The sequence below is a fragment of the Monodelphis domestica genome, chromosome 1 (assembly GCF_027887165.1).
Source record: "Monodelphis domestica isolate mMonDom1 chromosome 1, mMonDom1.pri, whole genome shotgun sequence".
Classification (NCBI taxonomy): domain Eukaryota; kingdom Metazoa; phylum Chordata; class Mammalia; order Didelphimorphia; family Didelphidae; genus Monodelphis; species Monodelphis domestica.
In genome coordinates, this window is record NC_077227.1 from 627,909,639 (window position 1) to 627,936,504 (window position 26,866).

At 35.4% G+C, this 26,866-nt stretch overlaps 1 protein-coding gene across 2 annotated transcripts in view; it reads left to right on the forward strand.

The window, feature by feature from the left end:
- The window catches only part of HAO1 (hydroxyacid oxidase 1), a 73,245-nt gene extending 46,789 nt beyond the window's left edge, over positions 1-26,456 (forward strand). For both annotated transcript variants that reach the window (XM_001382092.4, XM_056813910.1), the window contains exons 5-8: positions 14,272-14,363; positions 18,505-18,663; positions 18,747-18,816; positions 23,169-26,456. In XM_001382092.4, the coding sequence (XP_001382129.2) occupies positions 14,272-14,363; positions 18,505-18,663; positions 18,747-18,816; positions 23,169-23,239 (392 nt within the window). In that variant the 3' untranslated portion in view covers positions 23,240-26,456. The remainder of the gene's footprint in view (positions 1-14,271; positions 14,364-18,504; positions 18,664-18,746; positions 18,817-23,168) is intronic.
- Positions 26,457-26,866: the final 410 nt, after the last annotated feature.

The window sequence follows — 26,866 nt, forward strand, 5'->3', positions numbered from 1 at the left end:
GGAAGTAGCATCTTCTTTACCTAAAATTCTTCTCAAAAAGAATTTAAACTTTGCAATTTAAATAATGATATTTTTTTACATTCCCCCGTGTTGTGGGTGATTGAAAGATTCAGAATCAGTTAGGGATGCATGGCTGAGGTATGAGGTATATGAATCAATTGGCAAGAGATATTAAAAAGACACCAGAAAATCCAAAAGAAAAGAAAAATTTCTGGATGAAAATATAGACTATCAAAGTCTTATGTGTAAAAATTCCAAGTAGAAGAAAATAAACCTATAACAGGTCCTGGAATCAGGGCCCAATTAAAATGATCTAAGCAATGATGCATTTACCCAGTCAGTAGCCAGGACTACCGGAAGTTACCACACTATGAGAGGCAGAAAAGGGGACCAGAGTATATAAGCCAAGGTTCCGGGAGCCAAGTTTGAGGTACTTGGTAGAATGTGGAACAAGGAAGACCTGCTTTTAACACATGTTAAACAGCCGCAACCTCGAACCCCAAACACGTTCAAGTCCTCTTTGTCTAGGCTCAAAGTGACGTCAATTTCTCCAGGATTAGTTGGTCTCTTTGACCTTATGCTCTATTGGCACTATGCAGTGGCTCTTTTGTGTATATCTTGTCCTAGAATCAGACAGAATCATTAAGCAAAGTCCCATAATTTATTTAAATAATTAGTGGCATAATTTTTATAGTCACAAGCTTTCTAGGGCATGCATTAGCAAATGTATTTCAAACTTGTAGCACTGAAAAGTCAAAAAGTTAAAGAAAATCTTAATACTGGTGACATGTGCTTCAAATATAAAAAGGAGAGAAAAAATAATAAAAAAAAACTGAAAAAGTATATTGCACATGCAAGAAAAATATAATAAAAAAAGAGCTTTAAAAATTCAAAAATATAGCTTATAACCATTGACACCCTGTGTCAGTTAAGAAAATATAAAATACAAGGCTTTCTCACCAAAAAATGAGATCTGTTTCCTCTTTGTATCTGGCCATGATCACTGTGAGTAGAAGGCAAATGAATTGAACAAGGTTAACAATTTTTCATTTTTAAAAATACAGTAGTACAAATATGTAGATATCAAAATCCCCAAAATTCTCAATAGCCCAATTAATTATAATAGCAAACAAACACACTTTCATATTTCACATAAGTTGCTGTATGACATTTTTAAAACCTATGAATTGATGGACATTTGTCACAATTTTTACAAACAGAGAAATCCTTCAACCTTGGTATTTAAACATATTTTTTAAACAAAGTAAAACTCATCTTGGGTTTAGAACATAATCAAGAAATCTATATATCATCCTGGTAGAAGTAAAATAGTGAGCTGAAGAGCATAAATAAAGGGGTGCTCCTTGTTCTTGGAGGCTTTTCCCAAGGGTACAAATGCCCTGAAATTAACTGCCCAACTTCCATTCACATGTGGGAAGGTTGGGGGTTATAAAATACATTTCACTTCAGCTACTAGAATGGGCCTTACCTCGTGGCAGGGGCAGGCAAAAATAACCAGACTGTTAAAAAAAAATTCCAAAATCATATTTAAAAAACCCTTAAAATCAAATCATTTGAGGTATTTAGCACATTAAAATCCCAAAGGTTGTTAATACAATTATAACCAGTTCTGAAGTCCATCTATCCTCAGCAAAATAGAAAAAAGCTGTTTTTTCATATATGGGCTTATTCACAATAATATTTGTTCAACAGTTATAGGGGAAAAACAACAGAATTTCAAAACTCAGTACATTCAAAATACATTCAATCAACCTTCAGTTCAAGCAGAATAATATTGAATCCAGTAATATATGAACTTAAAATCACAAAGTTAAACCTTAAACAAAACAATGCAATAGAATACAGATAATTTTATAAACCATTAGAGTCTGAAATGCCTTAGAATATAGCCTTTAGCCTCTTCAAAGTTCCTTGGGGTTTTTTTTTTGTTTGTTTGTTTTTATTTATCCATTTAAATGTCTATTGTCCGAAGGTAGAGTAGTAAAGGCTAGGCTACGGGGTTCAAGGGCTCCGTCCAGGGCCCCATGGCTGGGAAGCATCGGAGGCCAGATTTTAGCTAGAGACCTCCGGTCTCTGGGCCTGGCTTCCAGTTCGCTGGGCCACCCATTTTCCTCCCCAAAGTTAAAGTTGAATCTTTGGGCTGAGTCTGCTCCCAGACAGGCAGGTAAAATCAATGAAACTGCCAGAAGAGTCAAAAATCCTTTTAAACAGCCCATTGCTATTAAGTTTCTGTTTGAAAAGATCTGTTTCTTCTCTTTAGTCTTTTCTGTCTTTCCCCTCTCTGATCCCGCAGTGGCCAATACCCCCAGCCACGTGGAGGCTTAGCCTAAGGGAAAATCTCCTTTCCCTCTGGTCTCTCCCCTCCACCCACGTGGCCAATACTGTTACCAGCTGGTCGCAATGAGTCCTGAGCGATCTGCTCCAAGGATCTGGGTGATGAGCCGGCTGGGGTTGTGCTCGAGGGTCTGGGGCGCAGAAATAGGCAGGCAGTGGCTGGTGAGAGGCCAGGAGCTGGAGCGGCTGCAGGGGTGGGCAAGGCCGGGACCAGGTACCAGGTGAGGATGATCAGGGCTGCAGGCTGCAGGCAGGAAGCGGCGGGGCCGAGCCAGGTGGGGTGGGCAGCAGGTCCGGAGCCCGTAGCAGCTTTGTGAGGGAAGAAAACCTTGGCCAGAGAGTTATGGCTCAAAAAAATTTCTAGGTACTAGATATTAAAACTGAATTTAAGATCAGAAAAGAAATCAGAAGATTGAAAGTTCTTTTTTTCCCGTAGTAGCTCGCCAACTGTAAAGATTAAAATTTAGGGGAGATGGGGAGACTGAGGCATCTGAGGCAGGTAGAAATTAGTTTCTCTCTGCAAGGAATATATATTTTTTAGAGGTTTATTAAAGGTTAAAGATTAAGAATATACAAGTATGAAACATGTGCCTAGGCCAGAGGCCTAGACAAAATAACCTCACATCATGGAAGAGACCTCTCTGCTCCAAAAACGGAAGTCCAAAAAAGAGGCCGAGCCCTTCAAAAGCCTTTGCTTAAATATCTTCTCGATCTCGGCCCAGGTGAGATTACAAGGCATTCTGGGGAAGTGGAGCAAAGGCTCATGGGGATTGTAGTCCTGTATTCGAGTCTATTTTTTACACAACATCTTTGTAAGATGGATTATACTGAAAAAAATGTGTCTTTCATCTTTTTTGTTACCATAAAGGGATCTTGTTCATATGTGAGAACAATTTGTGTGAATTCATTTATTTCTTTGGGAGTAAATGAAATATTTACTTTAAATTAAATTAAATTAAAAATTATTTTTATATTATATATGTATATATAATATATATAAATATTATAATATAAATTAAATTAAAAAAATTAAATTAAATGGTGCCTTAGAGTTACTACATCCCCATTGCATCCTATTTTGGGTACTTCTCTTAGAGGAAAAAGGCCTCCAGTTGAATTTGGTATGTGTGAGTCAGTTTGACTCGAAACAGTTTATTTAGAAGGAAGAGATTTCCTTGGGGCTGGAATTGGTTTTTGGATGGGAGAAGGAACAGGAGAAACTGGGATTTCAGAAGTTGGGATTTCAGGAGAAGGGTCTTGGAAAGTAAGTTCAGCCAAGATTTGCAGACCACTAGAGAAGCTGTCCAGCAGCTGAGCTATAGTAGAGGTGTTTGCCATCTCCATTTTGGGAGAAGGAATTTCCTCATTTAGAGATTCAGAAGTAGGTTTGTAAGGGTCAGACATGTTTTGGGTAGGGTCAGTATTTTCCATTTGACCCCGTGAGAAGTATTTATCCAATTGGTTTTGGATATTTTCCTGAATTTTAGCTTCAAATTTTTTCAAGGTAGCATTTCTCGTCATAATATTTAGGAGTATAAAAATGAAATGACCAAAGAACATAAGAAATGGGAGGTATTATGAAATATTTAATGTCCCTAATTTTTCAAACATCATGAAAATTTCATAGAATGTAGTATCCATGTATATATTTAATTATTTATAATTTTGGTTTTAGTCAGTAGATGTTGCCACTGGCTAGGGGTTAAAGTCAGGGAGTGAAAACAAAAGATCTGGGTGTAGACCTTTTTAAGAGCCTTTTAATCCAATCAAGTCCTCTAGGCCAAAAGGAGACAGACAACAAAGCCTTTTTCCTGAGGCTAAGGCTGAGATTTTGTTTAATTTGGGAGGGGTCAAAAGCCTCCTGTCCTTCCCCTTCAGGGTAAAACCTTTTCTCTCTTTGAGCAAAGCCTCTGCTTTTCCTATCTGACCTCACCAGGCTTTTTACTTCTTGCTTAATTTTAAAAACTAGAGACACGTGGGAGCTTGGAAAAAAAAGAAAAAAAAAAGAAATTAGATCTCCAGGAGCAGGACTTTCTCCAGGTCTTTCTCACCACTAGTTAAGAGTAATCTAGCCAGCTAGTATTGTCAGTAAGCGTTGGCTAATTGGGTTGTTTGTTCCCTACAGAAAAGGGAGATTCAGAAACAGCTTTCCCAGCAGAGCCCTGCTACTTAAGGTTAAAAAAATGGCTATGTTCAATTCAAATTAAAGGGAAACAAGAAAAGAATGTTTTATACTCACCAGATCTCACAGCTGTATTTTGAACTGTTGAGTTAGATTCTGAAAAGACTAATTTGAGGAGGTAATAAAGAGAGAAAGAGGAAAGAAAGGTTTCACAGAAATTTGAGGGTACTCCTTACAACCTTCATTTATTGGCCAGACTGTTAAGGGTAAAATTAGGGTTTATTGACTGAATATATTATACTAGTGGTTGCTAGGGATTAATTCAATCCCAATAATATACTCAAGTCAGCTTAGGAATTTTAGGGTGGTTTAATTACAATAGAGAGAAGAAATTAAGAAGAGGAGAGAGAGAGGAAAGAGAATTTAAACTGCTCCAGACTGAGCTGAGCCAGGTAGGAGTTCAGAGGCCTTGGCCAAGGGGCCTTCTCAATCTAGCTCAGCTACCAGCCAGGAGGCTTCTCTGAGATGAGGGGTCTCCTAGGAGGATAGTGCTTGAGGAGGTAAAGGAAAAAAGGAATCAGCCTAAATCACTCACCAAGCACACTAAGAATGCTGCCACGAGCTCTCCACATTGCTGAGTCCAACATCTCTGTGAGAGAGAGCCGGGAGAGAGAAAGTGATGTGGAATATATAGGCAGTTCTTTACATCACTTCCTGGGTCTCATATGTACCATTGGGAGCTTAAGCTTGACTTAGGACAGCCCAGGGGGTCTGTCAGTTGTTTCTTTGTAACTTGCTAGTATGTGTTGGTCATAGGCCATCTTCCTCAACATTTAATCCTTAAATAAGGGTGTATACATTCCTGGTTGCTAGAATTTCTAAATATTAAGCAGGGTTAAGTAAAACTAAAATTCACAAGATCATGGGAAGGACTATAGCATCCATTCTTCAGGATAGTCTGTATATTAGAATTAAATTTTAAGAAAGCTCAGACAGAGGAAATTTCAAAAACATTTTCAGAAAAAAAGAACCTTGATGTTGGCAATATCTATACATTTACAAGAAAGCACATAAGTGAATGGGTGAGAAATCACCTCCAAATGCTAAAGTCACTAAATCATTGTTAAAGACACCTAATGTTTCTTTAAAATAAGAGGATTCATTCATGTTAAGAAAAAAAAAAAACTGATTACCAGTCTTTCTCCTGCAACCCATCCCTGATGGTTACACCGAATCTCCCCTTCCCTATTATATGCAATACATCATCCCTCTTCTGAACCCAAATCTCCCTACCTTGCTCTATTAACTAATAGCTAGAAGCAATAGGTACGTGTAGAAAGCATAGTGAAAATTTTCTTTTCTCCTTTTTTTTTAAATGAGAATTTATGGCTTCTATAAAGAGAAAATGATCTTTAAGTAGCTAAAACATTCAGTCATTAGCTTTAAGTAACCCTGGCTGCTCTCCTAGGTCTTATAACTTGCTCAGAACAGAGTGATATAAAATACTGATTTAATTTTAGAATAGCAGCATGCCCAATACTCGTTTCTTTTAAACATTATGATGTATATATTCAAAAAAGTTCAAAATTGGTGACACTGTACAAGTGAATGTCCACCAAATTTTTTCATCAAACATTTTGAATTCATGACCTCAGAGAAAAACCAATTTAACTTACCCTGTCCTAATAGAGATCACTGGCAGTCACTCATAAAAGAAACATTTTTTCTTCTTTTTCAATTAAGAAAAATCACTTTTTTGTTAACTGCCCCCTATCATATTTAGTAACTGAAAGCCTATTCCTGATATTATTATTGTTATCAACCATGACCTATAGATATTTATGGTTTATACTGCATAATTATTAATACCTTCTCCAAGGTCTTATTGGATTTTTATCTTACCCTCCAAAATGATCTTAACTCATTTCATCCCTAGCCTGATTTGGTCAACAAATGATAAAAGTTAATGCAATGTTAAAAAGCCTAATTTACTTCCATGAAATTGGTTATATCCGAGTGGAATCTTTTCCTTAATAACTACAATGCCTAACATTTGCCTACATTAGAAGTAGAAAGTTCCATGTGAAGGTCATCTCCATTTGTATTGATCATATTGAGGATTCTCATCTTATGATGTGCTGTGGAAACTTTCCCATTGTGTGACTTGGGGTATGAGTCAAAAAGAGTAGAATGGATATTCTCATGGAAGGTTGACCTTTGCATTCTTTAGGGGGCCTTTATGCCACCAGTATCAATACAACTTCTTCCTGTTTCCCTTCCCTTCCCTTCCCTTCCCTTCCCTTCCCTTCCCTTCCCTTCCCTTCCCTTCCCTTCCCTTCCCTTCCCTTCCCTTCCCTTCCCTTCCCTTCCCTTCCCTTCCCTTCCCTTCCCTTCCCTTCCCTTCCCTTCCCTTCCCTTCCCTTCCTTTGTCTTCCCTTCCCATCTCCCTTCCCCATTCCTCTTCCTTATCTCCATCCCTTTCTTCTTTCCTTCTTCCTTTCTTAGTGAAAATAAAATGAAGAAATAACTTCCCTCCTAAATAAATAAAAATATATGGAAAATTATCAAAATGCTTGAATGGATTGATAGTAGACAGATACATAGATATATTTACTAGACCTGTAATTTCTTTAGTGGAGAGAAATATTTCTGGTAACAAAACTCCCTCTGCTGATGCAGATAAATAGAGGCTATTTATTTTATGAAATTAGAGATTTGTCTGTGGCATCAAAAGATTAAATGATCTGTCCAGGTTCACACAGATAATATACACCAGATGTAAGGCCTGAACCAAGGTCTTGATAACTCTGAGGCTGGCTCTAAATACAGTATGCAACATTGACTCACATATATACTTGCATATACCTTACATATATATGTATGTATGAGAGAGACAGAGAGAGAGAGAGAGAGAGAGAGAGAGAGAGAGACAGAGAGAGAGAGACAGAGACAGAGAGAGAGAGAGAGAGATGCCATTTAGAATTAAAATTATATCTGTGTGCTATGAAAGACATTTGAAAGACAGTGGGTAATGATAAGGAGATTTAGGGAAATGTAATTTGTTCACATACCATTTACCCTGTAGCATCTTTGTATAACTATTAGTTTCTTTTATTTAATAAACAAAAAGCATTTCTATAGTAACAATTACATCAAACTGCACATATGCTAATTCTGGACTTCAGGAAATCTGTTCTTGGAAATTTGATAATTAACATTTCACAGATTTATGAATGCCTCATTAAATCTTTCTCATCCATATTTTCACTTACATTGATCAAAAATTGATCATCATTTTCTGAAATTTCTTTTAACCATAAAGATGGTTAAACTTGGAGAAACAGGGGGATAACAGCTGGGATGTTCTGGACAAAACACATCTTTTCCCTACCATCATTATATTACCATGGAATGCAAGATACAATCTCTCTGGCTATGGTCAAATTCTGCCCTTTGAAAACTTCAACAAATGCCTAACATACACTTAAGGACAGGATTTGGCTTTCATTAGTTCACACGCTAATAAACATTGTGTTCTTTGGGCAGAGGCATAATAGTAGTTGATGGGACAGTTTCTCCTTCCTTCCTTCCTTCCTTCCTTCCTTCCTTCCTTCCTTCCTTCCTTCCTTCCTTCCTTCCTTCCTTCCTTCCTTCCTTCCTTCCTTCCTTCCTTCCTTCCTTCCTTCCTTCCTTCCTTCTTTCCTTCCTTCCTTCCTTCTTCCTTCCTTCATCTTAAAATCACTTTCATTGTTACTACTTTTTCTGGAAAATTTGTCTTGAATTTATTTCTTTAAAAAAGTATGCCCATTTTAGCCATGGTAAAATCAAAACAAAACAAAAATGAGAAAAAGCAAGAAACAAAAAGAAAGTTAAAAAGATAAATTTCAGGCTCTACTCATAGTTCATCAGTTCTCTCTCTGGAGGTGGATAACATTTTTCTTCTTGAATCCTTTGCATTTTGTTGATCATCCTTACACATATTGCTGTTATTATGTTCAGGGTTCTCCTGGTTTTACTCATCTGAATTAGCACAAATTCATGTTTCTTCAGGTTTTTTTTTTAAATCTTGCTCATCATTTCTTATAGCACAATACCATTCCATAATAATTATATACCATAACTCATTCACCTATTACCCAATTGATGGACATCCTCTTGGTTTCTAATTCTTTGTTGCCACAAAAAGAGTTGCTATAAATATCTTTGTACATAGCTCTTTATCCCTTTTCCTTGATTTCTTTAGGAGACAGGCCTAGTAGTGATATTGCTGAATGAAAGTTTATATTCAGTTTTATAGTCCTTTGGGCATGGTTCTAAATTGATCTACAGAATTATTAGACCCATTTATGAGTACACACAATAATGCAGTAATGTCTATTTTCCCCACATTTTTTTCCTGCAATATTGTTTTCTTTCTGACATATTAGCCAATCCGATAGATTTGAGTTGGTACCTCAGAAATTGCATTTCTCTAATGAATAGTTATTTAGAGCATTGTTCACCATTGTTGATAGTTTTTATTTATTCTTCTGAAAATTTCTTGTTCATATCATTTGATCATTTATCATTTGGGGAATGGTTTTTATTTTTACAAATTTGACTCAATTGTGTATATTTTTGAGAAATTTCTCCTTTAACATTTCCAGCTTTCTAATTTTGGCTACATTGTTTTTGTTTATGCAAAACATTTTTAATTTCATGTAATCAAAATTATCCATTTTATTTCCCAAGATACTCCTTGTCTCTCTCTCTTATTTGTTCACAAACTTTCCTTTATCCATAGATTTGATAGGTATGTTTTTCTATGCTCTCCTGATTTACTTATAATATTCTTCATGCCTAAAGAGTTTACTCATTTTGGCCATATTTTGGTATGTGTTGTGAGATGTTAGTCTATGCCTAGTTTCTGCCAAACTCCTTTTCAGTTTTCCTAGCAATAATTTTGTCAAATGGTGAGTTCTTAAATTCACTTCTTGAAAAATTAATCTTATCTGTATTACAATGTATATGAATATTTATTTATGTGGATTTACATAAGCATATATACACATACATACAAACAAAACACACAAAGACAATCGTCATCCTCGGTTACCAAGAGACTACTACATACAAACAGAATCAAAGAATTTCTGAGTTGGGAGAGACATCTTAGAGGACTTCTAGTCTGTTACACAAAGGGGTGACAAGGTTCCTTCTGCAACATCCCCAACAAGTGATCATCTAGCCTTTGCTTTAGTCCATCTTCTGTGTGAAAGCCTTTTCAAATATTTGAAGATAGCCAAAGCCTCTTACCTCTTACCCAAAGCTTTCTCTTCTTTAGGGTAATTGTTTCCCCACACATCATCATCTCTAAGTTCATGAAATGTTGCTCAAAATATAGGGAAAGAAAAGATCAAATTTCAGCTCTTTTCAATTCAACAAACATTTAAGTACAATGCTAGGTCAAAAATATTATAAAGACAAAAACCAAAAAACCCCCCAAAATATCAATGAGGGACTATGAAGGACTAAACTATAGATAGATAAGACTATATACCTTTGTTGAATATATAGATAGAAAAATAAATATATAAACATACAATAAGAATATCACTCTCTAAAGGTAAATTGAAGAGAGAGAGAGAGAGAGAGAGAGAGAGAGAGAGAGAGAGAGAGAGAGAGAGAGAGAGAGAGAATGCTTGTAACTGCAGAAATCAAGAAAGAGATCGTGTAAAAGACAGTATCTGGACTAACCTTTGAGAAAAAAAGAGAGCTATAAGTAATAGATATGAATAGAAAGAAGACTTCAGACATGGGCTTGTGAATACATGGACCTGGAAGATGAACTTCTAAATAACTCAGCTTTCCTAGTTTATAGAGCAGTTTAAGGAGAGTAGTAATAAGTCTTGATAGATAGATGATAGACAGATTATGAAGGCTAAATACCAGGCCAAATAATTTTTATTGAATTCTAGAGGCAATAGAGAGTTCCTAGTGGTTTTTAAATAGAGTGGTGAACTGAAAAACTGTTCTGGCAACTATGTGGTGGTTATATTGAGGAACTTAGAGACAAAAGGCAGGATACCTATTAGTAGGCTATTTCAGTAGGTGAAGTAGGAAAGAGGAGGAAGGAAACAAGCTTCTATAAAGAATGCATTATGTACCAGGTATCATGGTAAATGTTTTACAAATATCTTATTAAATCTTCACAACAACCCCAGGAGGTAGGTGCTATTATTAATCTCATTAATAGTTGAGTAATTGAGGTAGACAAAGACACTAGTGATGCCTTTTGTCTCTTTCATAAACTGGATGTGAGGCAGAGTTGCACAAATTTGTTGGTCTTGTTCTTGCTTCCATCATTAAAGTCCAGTGACAAGACAATACTCAGGGTGATTAGTGATGGCTTGGGATGCAGTGGATGATCTTGGTTTCTTTGATGGCTAATTAAGCTTTAAGCATTCCACAATGCCCACTTCTGTCTACTTCATTGCTAATGAAACAAATTGTTCCATCAGAGAAAGTCTTCACATGCTTAGGTTAGACAACTCCCTAAGTTACCAATGGATTTCAAGGCCTGTTGGTTACTCTCAGTGTGGTTTAGCCCACCTGCTGAAATGGTTTACCACGTGTGGTTCCTTCTCATGGTACAGTTTCTTGGAGACACAGGTGAGAACGAGGTGACATATGAAAGGAGGAAAGCAACCCTGAAAAGTACTTAAAGGTACTAGTTAATTTTTCTTCCAGATTATATGTTGCTATAATTTTTCAAACCTTGTTTTCTGACATTTTGTAATCCATGTTCTCTCCCTCCCTTCCATTCCTCCCCTATCCCCCCAAACAGCAGATAATATGATGTAGATTATACATGTGTTTATTATACAATACATATGTCCATTTCCTTCACATTGTAAAAGAAGACACATTCCACTTATACTAGAGAAAAATTCATGGAAGAAATAAAATGAAAAATGGAATCCTTCAATCTGTATTCAGACTTTATCAGTTCCTTCTCTAGCAGTGGATAGACTTTTTCATCATGAGTCCTTTGGAGTTGTCCTGAGTCCTTGTATTCCTGATAATAGTTGTCATCCACAGTTGATCATTGAACTTTATTTCTGTTTTATATATATATATATATTTATGTGTGTGTGTGTATGTATATCTATATATCTATATCTTTTTATACTCATATATTGCTATGTATACAACAGTTATACTGGTTCTACTCATTTCATTTGCATCATTTCCCATTACAACATTATTTTTATTTTTTTACCAATTACATATAATAACAGATTTCCACACAAGTTTTCCCAAGTTATATAATTGAACTTATCTCCCTCCCTCCATTCTCTTCTTTCCAGTGCTGGAAGGTAATTTGATCTGGGTTATACATTACGCCATTCTTGATGAACATTCAGTTTCTTCTTGAGGAGCTTTAATGAGGGAAAAGCCATTATCCCATGAGGACACTGATTTTTACTTTGGATAGCTTTAATTGGTAGGAAGTTATTCCTTATATAGCTCTGATATGATTACCACAACACTTTTCCTTTATGGGCTGACTCACTGATTCCCAATCTGTACTCATAGTAGTGGTTCTGGAGAATTTCCTGGGTTATGGTCACTAAAACACACAGGGTCTTATGTGTAACCTTGGTTTGGGGAGACTACATTTCTAGTACTTGCCACTGTAGTTCTTTAGTCCTTATGAATGTATCTCCCATTTATAAGCAATTAGTCACAATGACACCATTGATTCTTAAACAGGAAACCATTATTAAACAGTAAGGTACAAATAAGAATAATTATAACATTTACTCAGTAAAAGGAAAAAACAGGGATTAAAAAATAACAATCCACCTAAAAACCTGAATCATAGTAATCCATGAGTGTATTCAATATCCATGGGCAAGAGTGGGCCCACATTTACTGAAACCAAACAAAGACCCATATGGCTAAGGAAACCCATGTATCTGGAATAATCATAGCTCTGAACCAAGCTTTGATGCCCTAGATCTCTTAAACACACACATGCACACAAACACACAGAACACACACAAAACATTTGTACTGTGCATCACCTACTGGCCAAAATAGTTTCTCTGTTACTCTTAGGCACTGAAATATTACTGAGCTTTTAGCACATAGTTGCCCATGGCAGGATACTAAGAAAATATTACAATCTTTTAGCAAAGTAGAACAGCATAGCTCTGGGAAAAACAGCTGCAAAGCTTATCTTTTTTTCTTTCTTTTCTCCTTCCCATTCTCTTAAAGTATAGGGGAAGTAAAGGATAAGTTTTATATGGTACTAGCACGAAATTATCCTAGAGAGCTCTTTATAATGTATCAGAATACAGTTCTCCTGTAGTGAACTTCCAGCAGCTCTAGTCTTTATAGCTGTAGGAAGCCCTCTTTTATTTAGACAATTAGCTTTCAGTAGAACAATGGCTCTTTTCCAATCAGTATCACACTTAAACATCTGAAAAGCCTGCCTGTCAATCTTTAGGAGTTTTCTAGTTTCTCAGGCTTCTAATCTTTGATATCTGACTTAATCTATCTCTTCTTACAGCATCTTTTCTTTTCCTGTGTTCTGATTGCCTTTTCCTGGCTTCTAATGCTTGAAATCAGCTCCTATAGTTTTGTCCCATAGTTCCCAAACAATTGATTTACAGCTTTGCAGCTATAACTTTCAAAACTCTGAAAACACTTGAGACATTATATTCCAATATGTCACAGTCATTATTACATAATTCTTTGCTCTACTTTTAAGCAGGTGCTCCTAGTCAATAAATTTATCTGAGGAGCAGTTTTCTCTAGTACTCCTCAAGTATTTGTCTGGTGAAGGGATGGGGAATGGATCTGTGTTTCTTCTCAAGGTGAATTTTTCAGTGTTCTTTACACAAATATTTTTTCTGCCATTTTTAGCAACCAAAATGTCCAACAATAGGGGTAGTGAATTACTCTTATGTAAAGTCTAAATTTGCCTCTCTGTAATTTTCATCCATGACTACCAGTTCTGTTTTCTTAGGTGAAACAAAACAAGGATAATAGTACTTCCTACTTGACTGCTATTGAAATTCTCCAAAATTCCATTCATTTTTCTTGACACCTTTGTAATCTTGCCAGTTTATTTCAACATAAGTGAATGATTACATCATATGAGGATTATTATTGCAAGTATGTATATATGTGTATACATGTCTATATATACATACATGTATACTCTTTTCTTTAATCTTTTAAAATTTGTGTATTAGAATTATTCATCTACAATATTTTATTATATGATATTGACTATGGACAAAGTAAAAAATATATAAATACCATAATGAACATTATTAATGTTATTAATGTTTTTTTAAACTTTAAATGATACAAATTCTGACTTTATCTTGGTCAAAAATAACATCCCTACTATCCTTTTGCCAGTTCAACTATAGAGATCTTGCGGATGATGTACAATCTTTACCACAGGAGGAAATAATTATACTGATGAAATCTAACCAATCAAGTCCAGTTAGTAGTTATGAATTTTCTAGTAAGCAAAAACCATAGTTATTAGTATTAGGTATACAAAGGCAAAATGATTTAGTTCCCTCTCTCAAGAAATGTTCTGTTGGAGGCAGGAGGGGAAGTATACAAGATCCAATAGAATGTTCCTCAAATCTATATTTTGATGTATTGGTTAAAAATCCATCCTTTCAGGAATAATATTCAGATTTTTTTTTACAGATGCCAAGCAATTTGCTAATTAATATATCTTCAAAGTAGCCTTAATAACTGAATCACTAATTCATGTTTTCTAGCTGATGATGCCAGGACAGCTGTGAAATATGGTGTTGATGGTATATTGGTATCCAATCATGGTGCCCGCCAACTGGATGGAGTGCCTGCCACTGTGAGTACTAATAAAAAAGTATTGGGAATATTCCTTACAATATTTCTATTGAAGTTTCAGTTTTAGCCATCTTTTGTCTGTCTGGTTTGATCTTGGTTTTTGTCATTTTTGGTGTTTGTGTGTGTGCATAGCCATCAATGATGAACCATGTGTAAAACGCACACCAAAGGATTAAAAAAAATTATTTAATTGATTAATTTAGAGCATTTTTCCAGGATTACAAAAATCATGTTCTTTCTCTCCTCTCCAAATAACCCCCTCCCACATCTGACACACAATTCCACTGGGTTTTAAACCCAACAAATACTGGTAAGAATGTTATGTCACTAGGCAATTTACTCAACTCTTATCTTAATGAACTATCTAGTTATGCTAGCTGATCTCTAAGGTTCACTTCCACTAAACATTTTGGAGGTACTATATATTTAATTAACTACTTTGTGGATTGAGCACTGAATTGGGAGTTAGTAGCCTTTTCTGTTGTTTGGTAGTTTTCAGCTATATCTGACTCTTTGTGACCCTATTTGAGATATTTTTCTTGGATAATGGAATGATTTGCCATTTCTTTCCCCAGTTCATTTTACAGATGAGAAAACTAAGGCAAACATCGTTAAGTAATTTAGCCAGGGTTACATGGTTAGGATCTGAGGCCAGATTTAACCTCAGAAAGACTCATCTGAGTTGACACCTCATTTTCCCAGGAATGTAGTAGGTATCTAATAAATGCTTGTTGATTGACTCATAGGATAACATCATAACTTTTGATCATAAAGTAATCTTAGAAGTCATCTAGTCAAAACTTCTTATCTTAAAGATAAAGGAACTGAGTCCATTAGAGCTCAAATAACTTGATTAAACTCACACAGATATGAAGTAGAAGAGCTTAGATTAGAATTTTTTTATTCTATATACAGTTTATCTTCCACTGTAATAAGAGGCATTTAAAATTTTACATGTGGTTATCTTTTCTGATTCATACTTCTAATAAAGGCAGGATCACTGAATATTAATAATCATTTTAATTTGAAGAAATGTTATAACTCTGTGAGGCAAGATTTGCACTCACTTTTGTTTTGAATCCTTACCTTCCATCTTGGAATCAAAACTGTGTATTGGTAGTAAGGCAGAGAGCAGTAAGGGCTAGGCAATGGGGGTAAGTGACTTGCCCAGGGTCACACAGCTAAAAAGTATTGAAGTCACATTTGAACCTATGACCTCCCGTCTCTCTCAATCCACTGAGCCACCCAGCTATCCCCTACATTCACTTCTTTCTGACAACAAGAGCACAGAATAGATGTTTCAATTCCATTATAATTATTAAAATTTTATGATTACATATACATTTTTAAAAAAGATAAAAGGAAGGTTATCCTAGAGTCAAGTTGTACTGACTTATTAGAATCTAGTGTTAAAATTTCAGTTTAAGCTTTTATACTTTGGACATCTGCTAATGCTACAGATTGTGGCTTGATTTATTGTTTTGTTGGTTGTATAGACTTAAGAAATTAATAATGCAGATTAAGCTTGAAAATATGTCATTTGTTTTCACAATGCTGGTTGTTAAATATTCATCAGAACTTTCTGATTGTAGGTGTCCTACTATATACATAGTGTCCTCTATTGCAAATCTCACTTTCTAATATGAAAATGTAATCCCAGCATTTAGAGCTAGAAGGGACCTTAAAACAGATAATTTACATCAGCCCTATCAATTTATAGATTAGAGACCTGAAGACCCAAAGGTGTTAAGTAAATTGATTAATTATCTAAAGTCATAGAAATAAATGGAAGAACTAGAATTTGAACCCAAGATTAAGTAATACTGTGGATAGAATGCTGGATCTGAAGTCAGGAAGATTCATATTCCTCACTTCAAATCTGGCCTCCAATGCTTACCAGCTGTGTGAGCCTGGACAAGTCATTTAACCCTTGTTTGCTTCAATTTCTTCATCTATAAAATGAGCTCAAGAAGAAATTGGTAAACCACTCCAATATCTTTTTCAAAACAATCCCAAATGGGGTCATGAAGAGATGGCCACAACTGAAAATGACCAAACAACTCTTAATTCCAAATCCATTTTAATATATACTATATTTATTAATTTAATTTCAATAAGTATTTATTGAATACTTAGAGCTTAGAAAAGTGCCCCAACCTTGGCACAGTGCCTGGGGTATTTTAAGTGCTTAATAAATTTCATAAAAGCTTGGTATTGATTGCTACTTTATATTCAGTCCTGTGCTATGTACTCTATGCTATCATGAAGACATCTATGGAGTAGATCATGATTAATATAGGATGCAAAAAGATCTTCTAAACAAATAAGGTCATATTATCTTATTTGATCCTTACAACAACTCTGGGAGGTAGATGCTGTTTTTATCTCTATTATACAGATCAGGAGACTGAGGCTAAATAGAGATTAAGTGACTTGCTCAGGGTCAGACAGCTAGTTAATGTTTGAATCTAGATCTGAACTCAGGTCTTCCTGACTTCAGGCTCAGCACTTTATTCACTGTATCACTTGTAAGGGAACATCATAAAATATAAGAAAGAACATTAAATTTAGGACAGTGACAGGTTTTTGTTTTTTTTTTGTATCTTCAATGCCTACCTACTTCCTGACACATAGAAGTGATTATTAATGCTTCTTGAAGTAGATTCAAAAGGACCAATGCATAGTATATAAATAAGGAGTGCTTTGAAGGGTCAAGAAATGGAGAAGTTAGTGGGAAATATTTCATTAGAGGGTGGAATTTTAGCTATATCCTGTTGTAAGACACTTAAAGTGTCTTTTACATAGTATATATAATATATATAGTGTATATAGTATAGTGTATATATAGTAATATAATGATATTATATAGTAATATATGCTAGTAATAATAATAATAGCTAGCATATATAAAGTTTACAAAGTGCTATGTGCATATTATATTATTTGGACTTCACAAGAACCTATTTTATACATGCCCCATTTTACAAAAGAATGAACCAAGGAAAGCAGAATTTAAACCACTTGCCCAGAATCACACAATTAGTGTCTAAGACTGATTTGAACTCAAGTCTTCCTGACTCAAGCTTTTATCCATTGCTCCATGTACCTATCTACCTATAGCATTTTCTTGAAAAGATTATATTTAAGAATCTAAAACCAAAACTCAAAAAGTTTTCTTTCATGTCTTTGGGAAGTGAAATCTGAGAAAACAATAGGTCATTACCAAAGCTTGCCAATAAGATATTGCAAGAAATTAATTGCAAGAAATTAATTATAAGAAATTAAATAGGGGTATTAAATATTGGGTTTACATTGAATTTATTTATATAATGTCTCACTAAAAATTATGTAGTGTGACAAAGGCATACCCAAGTAGAGTTCCAGCTCTATTTCAATAGTTGGAAATGCTAGGCCATAGATAAAACCTCCTATCCCATAGATATATGACACCAATCTGGACTTAATTTTGTGGCACTGAGTTCAGGTCTTAAATGTCTTTTCTAGGTCATTTTTAGGCCATATTCAGTGTTTGAAACAACCTAAACAAAATTTGATAGTCTTTGAAAATGTGCATTGAACCCAAGCTGGTTAATATTTTTCTCATTTCTCCTTACAAATTGGGGAAATGTGCTTAATTACAGCTTGCATCATAGTTTGGAAATTGTAGCACTTATATGTTGATGTAATTTGCCTGAATATAAGAAGAAAGCCATGTATATGTAAATTGATCCCAAGTATGTTTGGCAAGGTAGCAAAAACCAAATGGGAAGGGAGAAAAACTCACTTTACATGCCAAACCATGCAGGGCTATGGGCCAAATTCTACCCTTATTCACTCCATGATGAAAATCTTTGGCCAAATTCAACCCTCGGTTACTCACAGGAAACTCTCCCAGAGATTATCCCACCAACTCCAAACTTAAAAGTAAAGGGAATATTGATACTTTTAGCTTGTAGTCCTTTTCTCTTCTTTTTTTTTTTAAAGAGGAAATTATTTTACTCTTTACTCTAAATATACATTCCTGTGGTCTAATGCTTTCACCTAAAGTCATGGTCTGATGAGATTAATAGCCTTTGGGTGGCCTTGAGCAGGGTTCCTTTTAAATGGACAAATGACATAACATTTCTGTCTTGCCTCCACAGATTGACGTCTTGCCTGAAATTGTAGAGGCTGTGGAAGGAAAGGTGGAGGTATTCTTAGATGGGGGCATACGTAAAGGAACAGATGTGCTGAAAGCCCTTGCTCTTGGGGCCAAAGCTGTATTTTTGGGGAGACCCATCATCTGGGGATTGGCTTATCAGGTAATTGAATAATTAGATAAACAAATGTCAGGTGTGACTGAGCCAAACTAAATAAAATACTTCCCTTTCTTTCATTTTATTAGGGGGAGAAAGGAGTGAAGCAGGTTCTGGAAATGATGAAAGAAGAATTCCAGTTGGCCATGGCTCTTACTGGTGAGTTCTTGAAACCCTATGTGTATTAGGACTTTCAGCAAGCAAGTTAGTAACATTTATTGTTCCCCTATCAAATTTTGAACACTACTATAAAACAATGGATTGAGTGTGGGGCTCAGAGTCAGGAAGCTGAGTTCAAATCTAGCCTCAGACACTTGCTAGTGGTGACTTTGGGCAAGTCATTTAACTTCTCTTTACTTCTGCTTTTTCATCCAAAAAATGAGGGAAATAATAATACCTACCTCCAAGAGCTGTTCTGAGGATCAAATGAGGTAATATTTATAAAGCTCTTTGCAGAGTATCCACCTGATTTGTTGTTATAATTCAGTCATTTCAGTCATGTCTGACTCTTCATAACCCTATCTGTGGTTTTCTCAGCAAAGATACTGGAGTGGTTTGCCATTTACTTCTCCAGTGGATTAGGTAAATGACTTGCTCAGGGTGGCAAAGCTAGTAAATGTCTGACATATAATTTGAATTTGGGTCTTCCTCATTCCAGGCCTGGTGATCAATCCATTGTGCCACTTAGCTGCCCAGTCTGGAACATAAGTACTTAATGAATGATTCCTTTCCCCTATAGTAGACATCTTAGAAAAATATGGAAAATCATGGTCTCTGTCCTTAAGAAGGTAGTAATGTATTTGTAATACTCCTACAACTTTAAAAAGGACCACAAACTTATTGGGTCATTTCTGTATATAGGTGTTATGATACATGTGTGCCAGAATCATATACAAACATAAGATATAGCCTCTGTTTATAAATAGTTTGAATTTTAGTTGGAGAAATGGAAAGGACAGAATGACAAGATAAAAGAGCAATATGGAGTGGTTTTTTTTTTCCTCTTCACAATTATTATGTGTTATTTGGACAATTCAGGTCCATTGGGAAAACAGCTGACTCTCTAGCATTCCCCCAAATGTATTTCCCTTCAAGGGATGTCTCAAACATAGAGTATATAATAATCTTGCTCTTGGGAAAAGGTGAGTGGTGAGGGAAGTTGTGTTAGATGTTTAAGGGCTCCTGAGATTCTGCTGTGTGTATGACATTCTATCTTTGAGGTGAAATAAGGATCATAGGATTATAGATTGAGAACTGGAAAAGACTGTGGAAATCATCTAGTCCAACTCCTTAGTTTTATAGATAGGAAAGAAGAGGACTAGAGAAATTAAATTAATTGCCTAGAGTCAAAGAGTTAATAAATGTTATGTGTTATTCAATTTTTCAGTCATGTCCAACTTTGAGTGACCCTGTTTGGAATTTTCTTGGCAAAGGCACTGGAGTAGTTTGCTTTTTCCTTCTCCAATTTACAGCTTTGGAAATTGAGACAAATAGGTCTATGTGACTTACCTGGGGTCACATTTGAAATCAAGGAGACTACATCTATCTTTCCCAATACGTGTCTTAGATGGGATGTATACAAAATTTCCATGTTCTATTTACTATAACACACTGCCTCTCACATATAGGTTGTCCTGAATTCTATATAGACATTGCATTTGTATTGGAGCCCAGGGCCCCTTTCATCCTTATTGTAGAGACCTTTATATAAGCTTTTATATAAGCTATGTTTTGATGTGTTCAAAATAAAAATAGTGTGAGGGTGGAATAAGTCAAAGTCACCACTAGCAATTTGTATACATTGTATACATTGAAGTTTCCATTGGGAAACTTCAATTTAGAGGGAATATGAAGCAAAAGGATATTTATGAAAATTCCCTCATTTGAAACTAGTTCTTGAAAATTCATAGCTTGAGTCTCTGGGCTATAGGCTTTTTCCTTTCTATAGTCAGTCAATAAGCATTTATTAAATATGTACTATGTGCCAGGCACTGTATGAAGCAGTGGAATACACATAAAGACAAAGAAAAAGTCTGTCCTCAAGGACCTTCGCAGACTAGAGGGAGAAAAACAAGCAAATGATTATGTACAAACAAGAGAAATTGGGAGTCATCTCAGAGGGATGACACTAATGACAAAACTGTGAAATGCTTCCTGTAGATGATGGGACTTTAGCTGAAACTTGTAGGAAGCTAGAGAAGCCAAGAGGAAGAGGTGAGTTGGGGAAGTCCCAGGCGTGGGGGACAGACAATGAAAGGCTCAGAGATGGAGTGTCATGTTTAAGTAATGTATAAGAAGACTCTAAATAATGTATGAGAAGCCTGGAAAGCCAGGAGGAGACTACCTTGTAAAGGGCTTTGAACCCCAAACAAAGGATTTTGTATTTGATCCTAGAGGCACTAGGGAGCCATTGGAGTTTGCCACATGGGGGTGACACAGACAGATTTGTACTTTAGGAAAATCACTTTAGTGGCTGAATAGAGGATAAGTTGGAGTGGAGAAAGGCTTAAGGCAAGCTGATCCACCTGTAGATTATTACCATAATTAAGCCATGAGGTGATGAATGCCTACACCAGAATGGGGGCATAGTTGAGAGATGTTGCAAAGATGAAATTGACAGACTTTGGCAATATTTTGGACAAGGGAAGGGAGTAAGAAACAGTGAGGGATTGAGAATGATTCTTAGTTTTTAAGTCTGAGGGACTGAAATGATGGTGTTATCCTCTACGGAAACTTGGAATGGAATGTAGGAGAGGGTGAAAGATGAGTTCTGTTTTGGACATATTGAATTTAAGGTGTCTATTAGACATCTACTTTCATATGTCTGGAAGATAGTTGGATTAGGAGTCAGTAGAGAGGTTGAGGCAGGATATGTAGATTTGATAATCATCAATATAGGGTTAATATTTAAATAAATGGGAGCTGATGAGGAAAAAAAGATGAAATACTATAAGGGGAGAAGAGAAGGGGGCCCATGACAGAACCCTGAGGGACAACTTTTTGAGAGTGTGATCTTGAAGACATTGAGAAGGAGGGAAAACCATGAGAGAGTGGTATCCCAAAAACCTAGAGAGAAGAGAATAACAACGAAGAGAGAGTGTGAATAGTGTCAAAGGCTGGAGAGTAGCCAAGGAGAATGAGGATGGAGAAAAGGCCACTGGATTTAGCAATTAGGATATCATTAACCTCAGAGAGAGCAGTTTTGGTGGAATAAGTTTGGGAATAAATCCTAAGTGGTTAAAAAGAGAATGGGAGGAGAGAAAGTGGAGGCTCCAATTATAGATGGATTTTTTTGAGTTCAGCTATAAAGGGCAGAAGAGATATTGGATGCTAGTTAACATGGACAGAGTGATCAGATGAAGGTTTTTTCAGGAAGGAGAGACACTAACATGTTTGTAGGAAGTAGAAGATGAGCCAGTAGAGAGGGAGATATTGAAAATAACTGAAAGATGGAATTACAGAGGAAGAAGTCTGTTTGTTGGAGGAGACAGGATGGAATGTAATCACTTGTAAAAGTAGAGGAGTTAGTCTTAGAAAGGTATAAGGCCACTTCATTATGTGACAGAGGGGTGAAGATGCAGAAGACACTTGAATGTTAGAAGTTGAAGAAGATGAAAGACCCATGAGAGATCATAAAGGTAATTAAGATAGTTCTAGAATTCAGGCATCTAACAGTTTCCATTAAATATCTCTGGCATGGAATGAATGGTTTCGACTCTGAACTTGATGTCTACATGTGTGCTAAGTGAAAGGTATAGTTTGTTGGTTGCTCTCTATAGGTCCCTAAGTGTAGAAAATGTTGGAAACATTCATTTAGAATTTTCAAAATACTTGTTGAATATACTAAAAGAATGGTTATTTTCTATATAACCTGAAAATAGAGTAAGAACAATATATGGCTTCTATGTTCCCCTGTCAGGTCCTCTCTTTCCCATCATTTATACATGCCTTCTTTCATTCTGGTATCATTCTGAGTTACTGACTCAGAACAGGGTCAGTGGGCATCTCTACAAGGAGGATGAAGTGAATGATTGAGACAATTTTCCACATAATTCCATTTCCAAGGAAGGATTCTTGTTATTTTTAAACCTTTTGTCTTCATGACCTGGATTGTCTACATTGATTGAATTTTTGACATGATTGCTTGACTTTCTATTGCATTTTGCTTGTGTACACAAAGTCTCTAAGGGAAGAATGATACTCTGTGAATCATCATCCTGAGTTTTCCTTTGCTACAGAGACAGATCCTAAAGGAAAGCTTTCAGTCCCTGAATATCTATTAAATGTGGCAGAAAGAATATACTCTTTGTGTTAATAAAAATATGTGCCAGTCATTTTGTGTTAAGGACTGTTTAGGTAATAAAAATGGTCTCATGCCACATAAGAGTTGGCAGGCCTACCTTGAACCATAAACTTTACATTAGTCAAGTTTTACATTCCTTGGGAAAACCATTACTCGACTGATTATTATTGCATTTATTTTATATTAAATATATGTTTTATTTTTTCAGGGTGCCGGAATGTAAAAGACATTGACAAGACATTGGTGAGGACAAATCTGTCGGTTGTTTCCAAGATCTGACAGTGCACATTATTTTCTCATCTGTATTCTTTCTTTCAGCATGTGTTTCTTGACAAAGAGACACTGTGCAGAGGGTGACTGTACTATGTAATTTTGAGCCACTGTACAAAGAACGTTGTTCTTCCCCAACAAAATAGAAACCCCTTTTAGTTCATTGCTCTTGACTTTTCAATGGGTGTCTCAGGATCATTTAAAAAAATGCACTTGCATCCTATGAACATATTAACTGTTAGAAAAGAAAACATTAAAAATGAGTTCAAATAACTTAAATTCTCTGGAAAAGTAAAAAAAAAAGTATTTTGGCAAAACTTGGGATACCTGCTAGTAACAAACATCTGACCAAACAGAGATAGTCATTTAGGCACACTTGTGGAGATAGCCTAAAATTGTGTCTCTGAAGACTGAGGTGATGAGCTTAGGGACTGAATTGAAGTCAGGAGAGTGAAACTTATTTGGTGAATGACAACCATGCTTAACATTATTTGTGAGTGTCACCTAATAGTATATAATAAGGAATTTGCCTGTTTTAAAACTTCATCTCCCACTCCGCCTCTCTTTTGTCCTTTCTGGGCATGAAAGATCTGTATCACCCTAATTCTTTTGATCTTTCCTAATGACTTCTCTACTTTTGTTATTTTGTTATTTTCTTACTTTCCAAATCATGTTACTAGTACAGTCTTGGGGAATGCTCTAAAAATCTCCAGTCTAGAAGAGATGTTAGAAGCTATCCAAATCATACTATCCAATGATAGTATTCTCTTCTCCACTTTTTTTTTTTGACAAATGATCATCCAGATTCAGTTTGAAAAAGCTTAGTAAAGGAAAACAGCTTCTCAAAATTATGAGAAGGTAAGATTTGTTTTTATTGAGAAAAGTCATTTACTCCCTTAGGTCCAGTACCCCAAGGATTTCAGAACCTTGTGCAGTAGAGCAAAATAAAAATGTTGGAGCATTAATCATTGCCTGAAATTATTGCCAAATATTATAAATCTTCCTCTTTTCGTATCAGGATAAGCCTGTGTTTCAATCTAGACTCATAAAATTCACAACCAGAAGGAATGACTTAACTTGGTTTTGTAAAAAAAAAATGACTATGCATAGAGAATTTTGTTTTCAGGTATACAGAACAAATACTGTACTTATGTCAGAGGTTTGGAATCAGAAGTTTGTGGTTTTTTTTTTTTTTAAGTTGGAAAGGACTTTAAAGATAACCTATTCCATTCCCCTCATTTTACATATGAGGAAACTGAGGCCTGGGAAGGTTAAGTGACTTATAAAGGTCATCCATATAGGAAGCAGCAGAGATTGGATAATTCACACTAATTCATCTTTTTTGTTTGTTTTCAATCAGTTATGGAGCCAATAAAAATCAATGTATAAATCATCTCAAAGATATTTGTTGGGTTCCTACTCTATATGAAGAACTATACTGGCTGCTGAGTAAGTTGTAAAAGTATACAATATGGCACATACTATGTCACAAGTTTTTTTTTTTTTTTAAAGTAAGACATTTAATTTTAGTGCCTAAAATCATAGGGATTATCTAGTTCAATCATAGGGACTATGTAGTGCCTTCCCTATGTAAATGAGTAAATTGAGAGGCCAATTGACTTGTCCAAGGTTTCCTACCTTATCAGTGACAGAATCATAACTAGAAAAAAGGTCTTTTGACTAACTGATGTGGGTTTTACTCCATTACTTCCCTTTTCTAGGATAGAAAATCTGTAGATTTCACAGAAATTTTCCATGAGAGAATGTATCCACAAGGAGAAAAATATAGCAAAGTTTTATTTAATCTTTATTATCAATACTCTGTCTACTTCTTTCTATGTTTATCTTACTTATCTATGTTTAAATAATTAAACAATAAATCAAATACTGAGTTATAGCATTTTGCCAATTTCCAATGTATAAATGCTCATGCTGGAAATTTAACATTTGGCTCTCTCAAGTTGACTTGATTTGATTTTAGCATGCCCTGTAGGTACCTACATCTACTATAGCAACCTCATGATGAAAAATCTTAGTGATCTAAGTAGATAGGGAGAATATGGAGAAGTAAAAATAAAACTCAATGATTTCTGCATCTCTTTCTGTTCCTTGTTTTGAACAGCCCATTCTTGGACAAGATACCCAATTCTTAACATCATAGTCTTTATAATGGGAAGAAAAAGTTTTGTTGAAGTATTTTGAGATCTTTAAAACGAATGTCATTATCTACAAGTAAAATAATGAGCAAAATAACTGAAGTAAAACTCTAGGTAGGGCTTGAATTCATAGCTTCTTAGACCTGGAAGGGACAATGAAATTATTTTGATTGAACTTCTCATTTTACAGATGAGGTACAGATGACCTATTCTAGGTTAAGTAGTTTCTCTAATATTTTATACTTCTAGGTAATATTTAAATTAGCATTAGAATGCATGTTCTTTTTCCTATTACCTAGTCCAATGTCATTTCTACCATTTTATTTTTTATCCAATAATCAATAAGCATTTGTTAAGCACTTACTATGTGGGATACAAAGACAGAGATGAAAAACCATCCTTGCCTTCAACGAGTTTATATTTTACTTAAATTCCTCTGTATAGAAATTCATTAACTCTGGGTACATCTTCTCTTTTCACATATTTTTCTAGGTACATAAAGGTCCATGGACATTTTGATTTTCAGTTCTGTGGCCAGACAGTTCTGTTGTTATTATTTGATATCTTTTAGTGGCCAGAAAGCCATGCATTAAAATCTTGACTGTCTAAACTGCAAGGGAATGACTATCTAGATTAGTAGGGAAGCAAGATTGATCCTTCCTTGGAATCTTATATAAGCATAGCTCCTAGGGAGAATTTGGGAAGGGGACCATGAAGTGGAATTCTTCCAGCCCTTCGAATGCTTACAGAACATGAATTCCTTGGCCTATATGGAAGAAGTGTGCTCTATGTTATTGATGTTTCCTCGCGTGCAATTTTCAAACTGTATCCATGTCAGCACTATGTTATTCATTCATTTGTTTATCTTGCCAAAACATTGAAGTTTGTGAAATAGCCCTAGAGCACAGTGATGGGATAGTGTAACAAGAAAGGAAGTTGTGGCTTGATCTCAAGCAGAGAGAAAAAGACTTTCCTCTTCATTGTAAAATTCCTTCTTTATTTACTGCCTGGTGGACTGTGTCGCATGACAGTTGCATAGCAACAAAATAAAGTTTGTCTGTTTAAGGAAACCCGAATGTTTCTCATAGCACAAAGACAGCAAATGCTTTCTGTTTACTCAACTTATATTTGCTACAATGTGGACTGTGTCACATGCCAATTATGGAACAACAACAGAATGATAGTTTATTTTAGATAATATAAATGTTACTCAAAAGATAGAGGACGATATCACATGTTTACATGTTGGGGACTATTTCTATGGTTAAAAAGAAGTGATTTCCTGTCCTTATCCCAATCCTACTTGAGCAATAGGCATCTTCCTTCTTCTATGCTCTCATGATCCATGGTTGGGAAAAAAGAAAGCTTGTTGTTGGTTAATCAAATGTCATTTTTTTCTTATAGAATAATGAATTTATTTGTACATTCACACACAAATTTGCTGAGATCTAAAAATAAAGGATTAAAAACAGCCTATTAT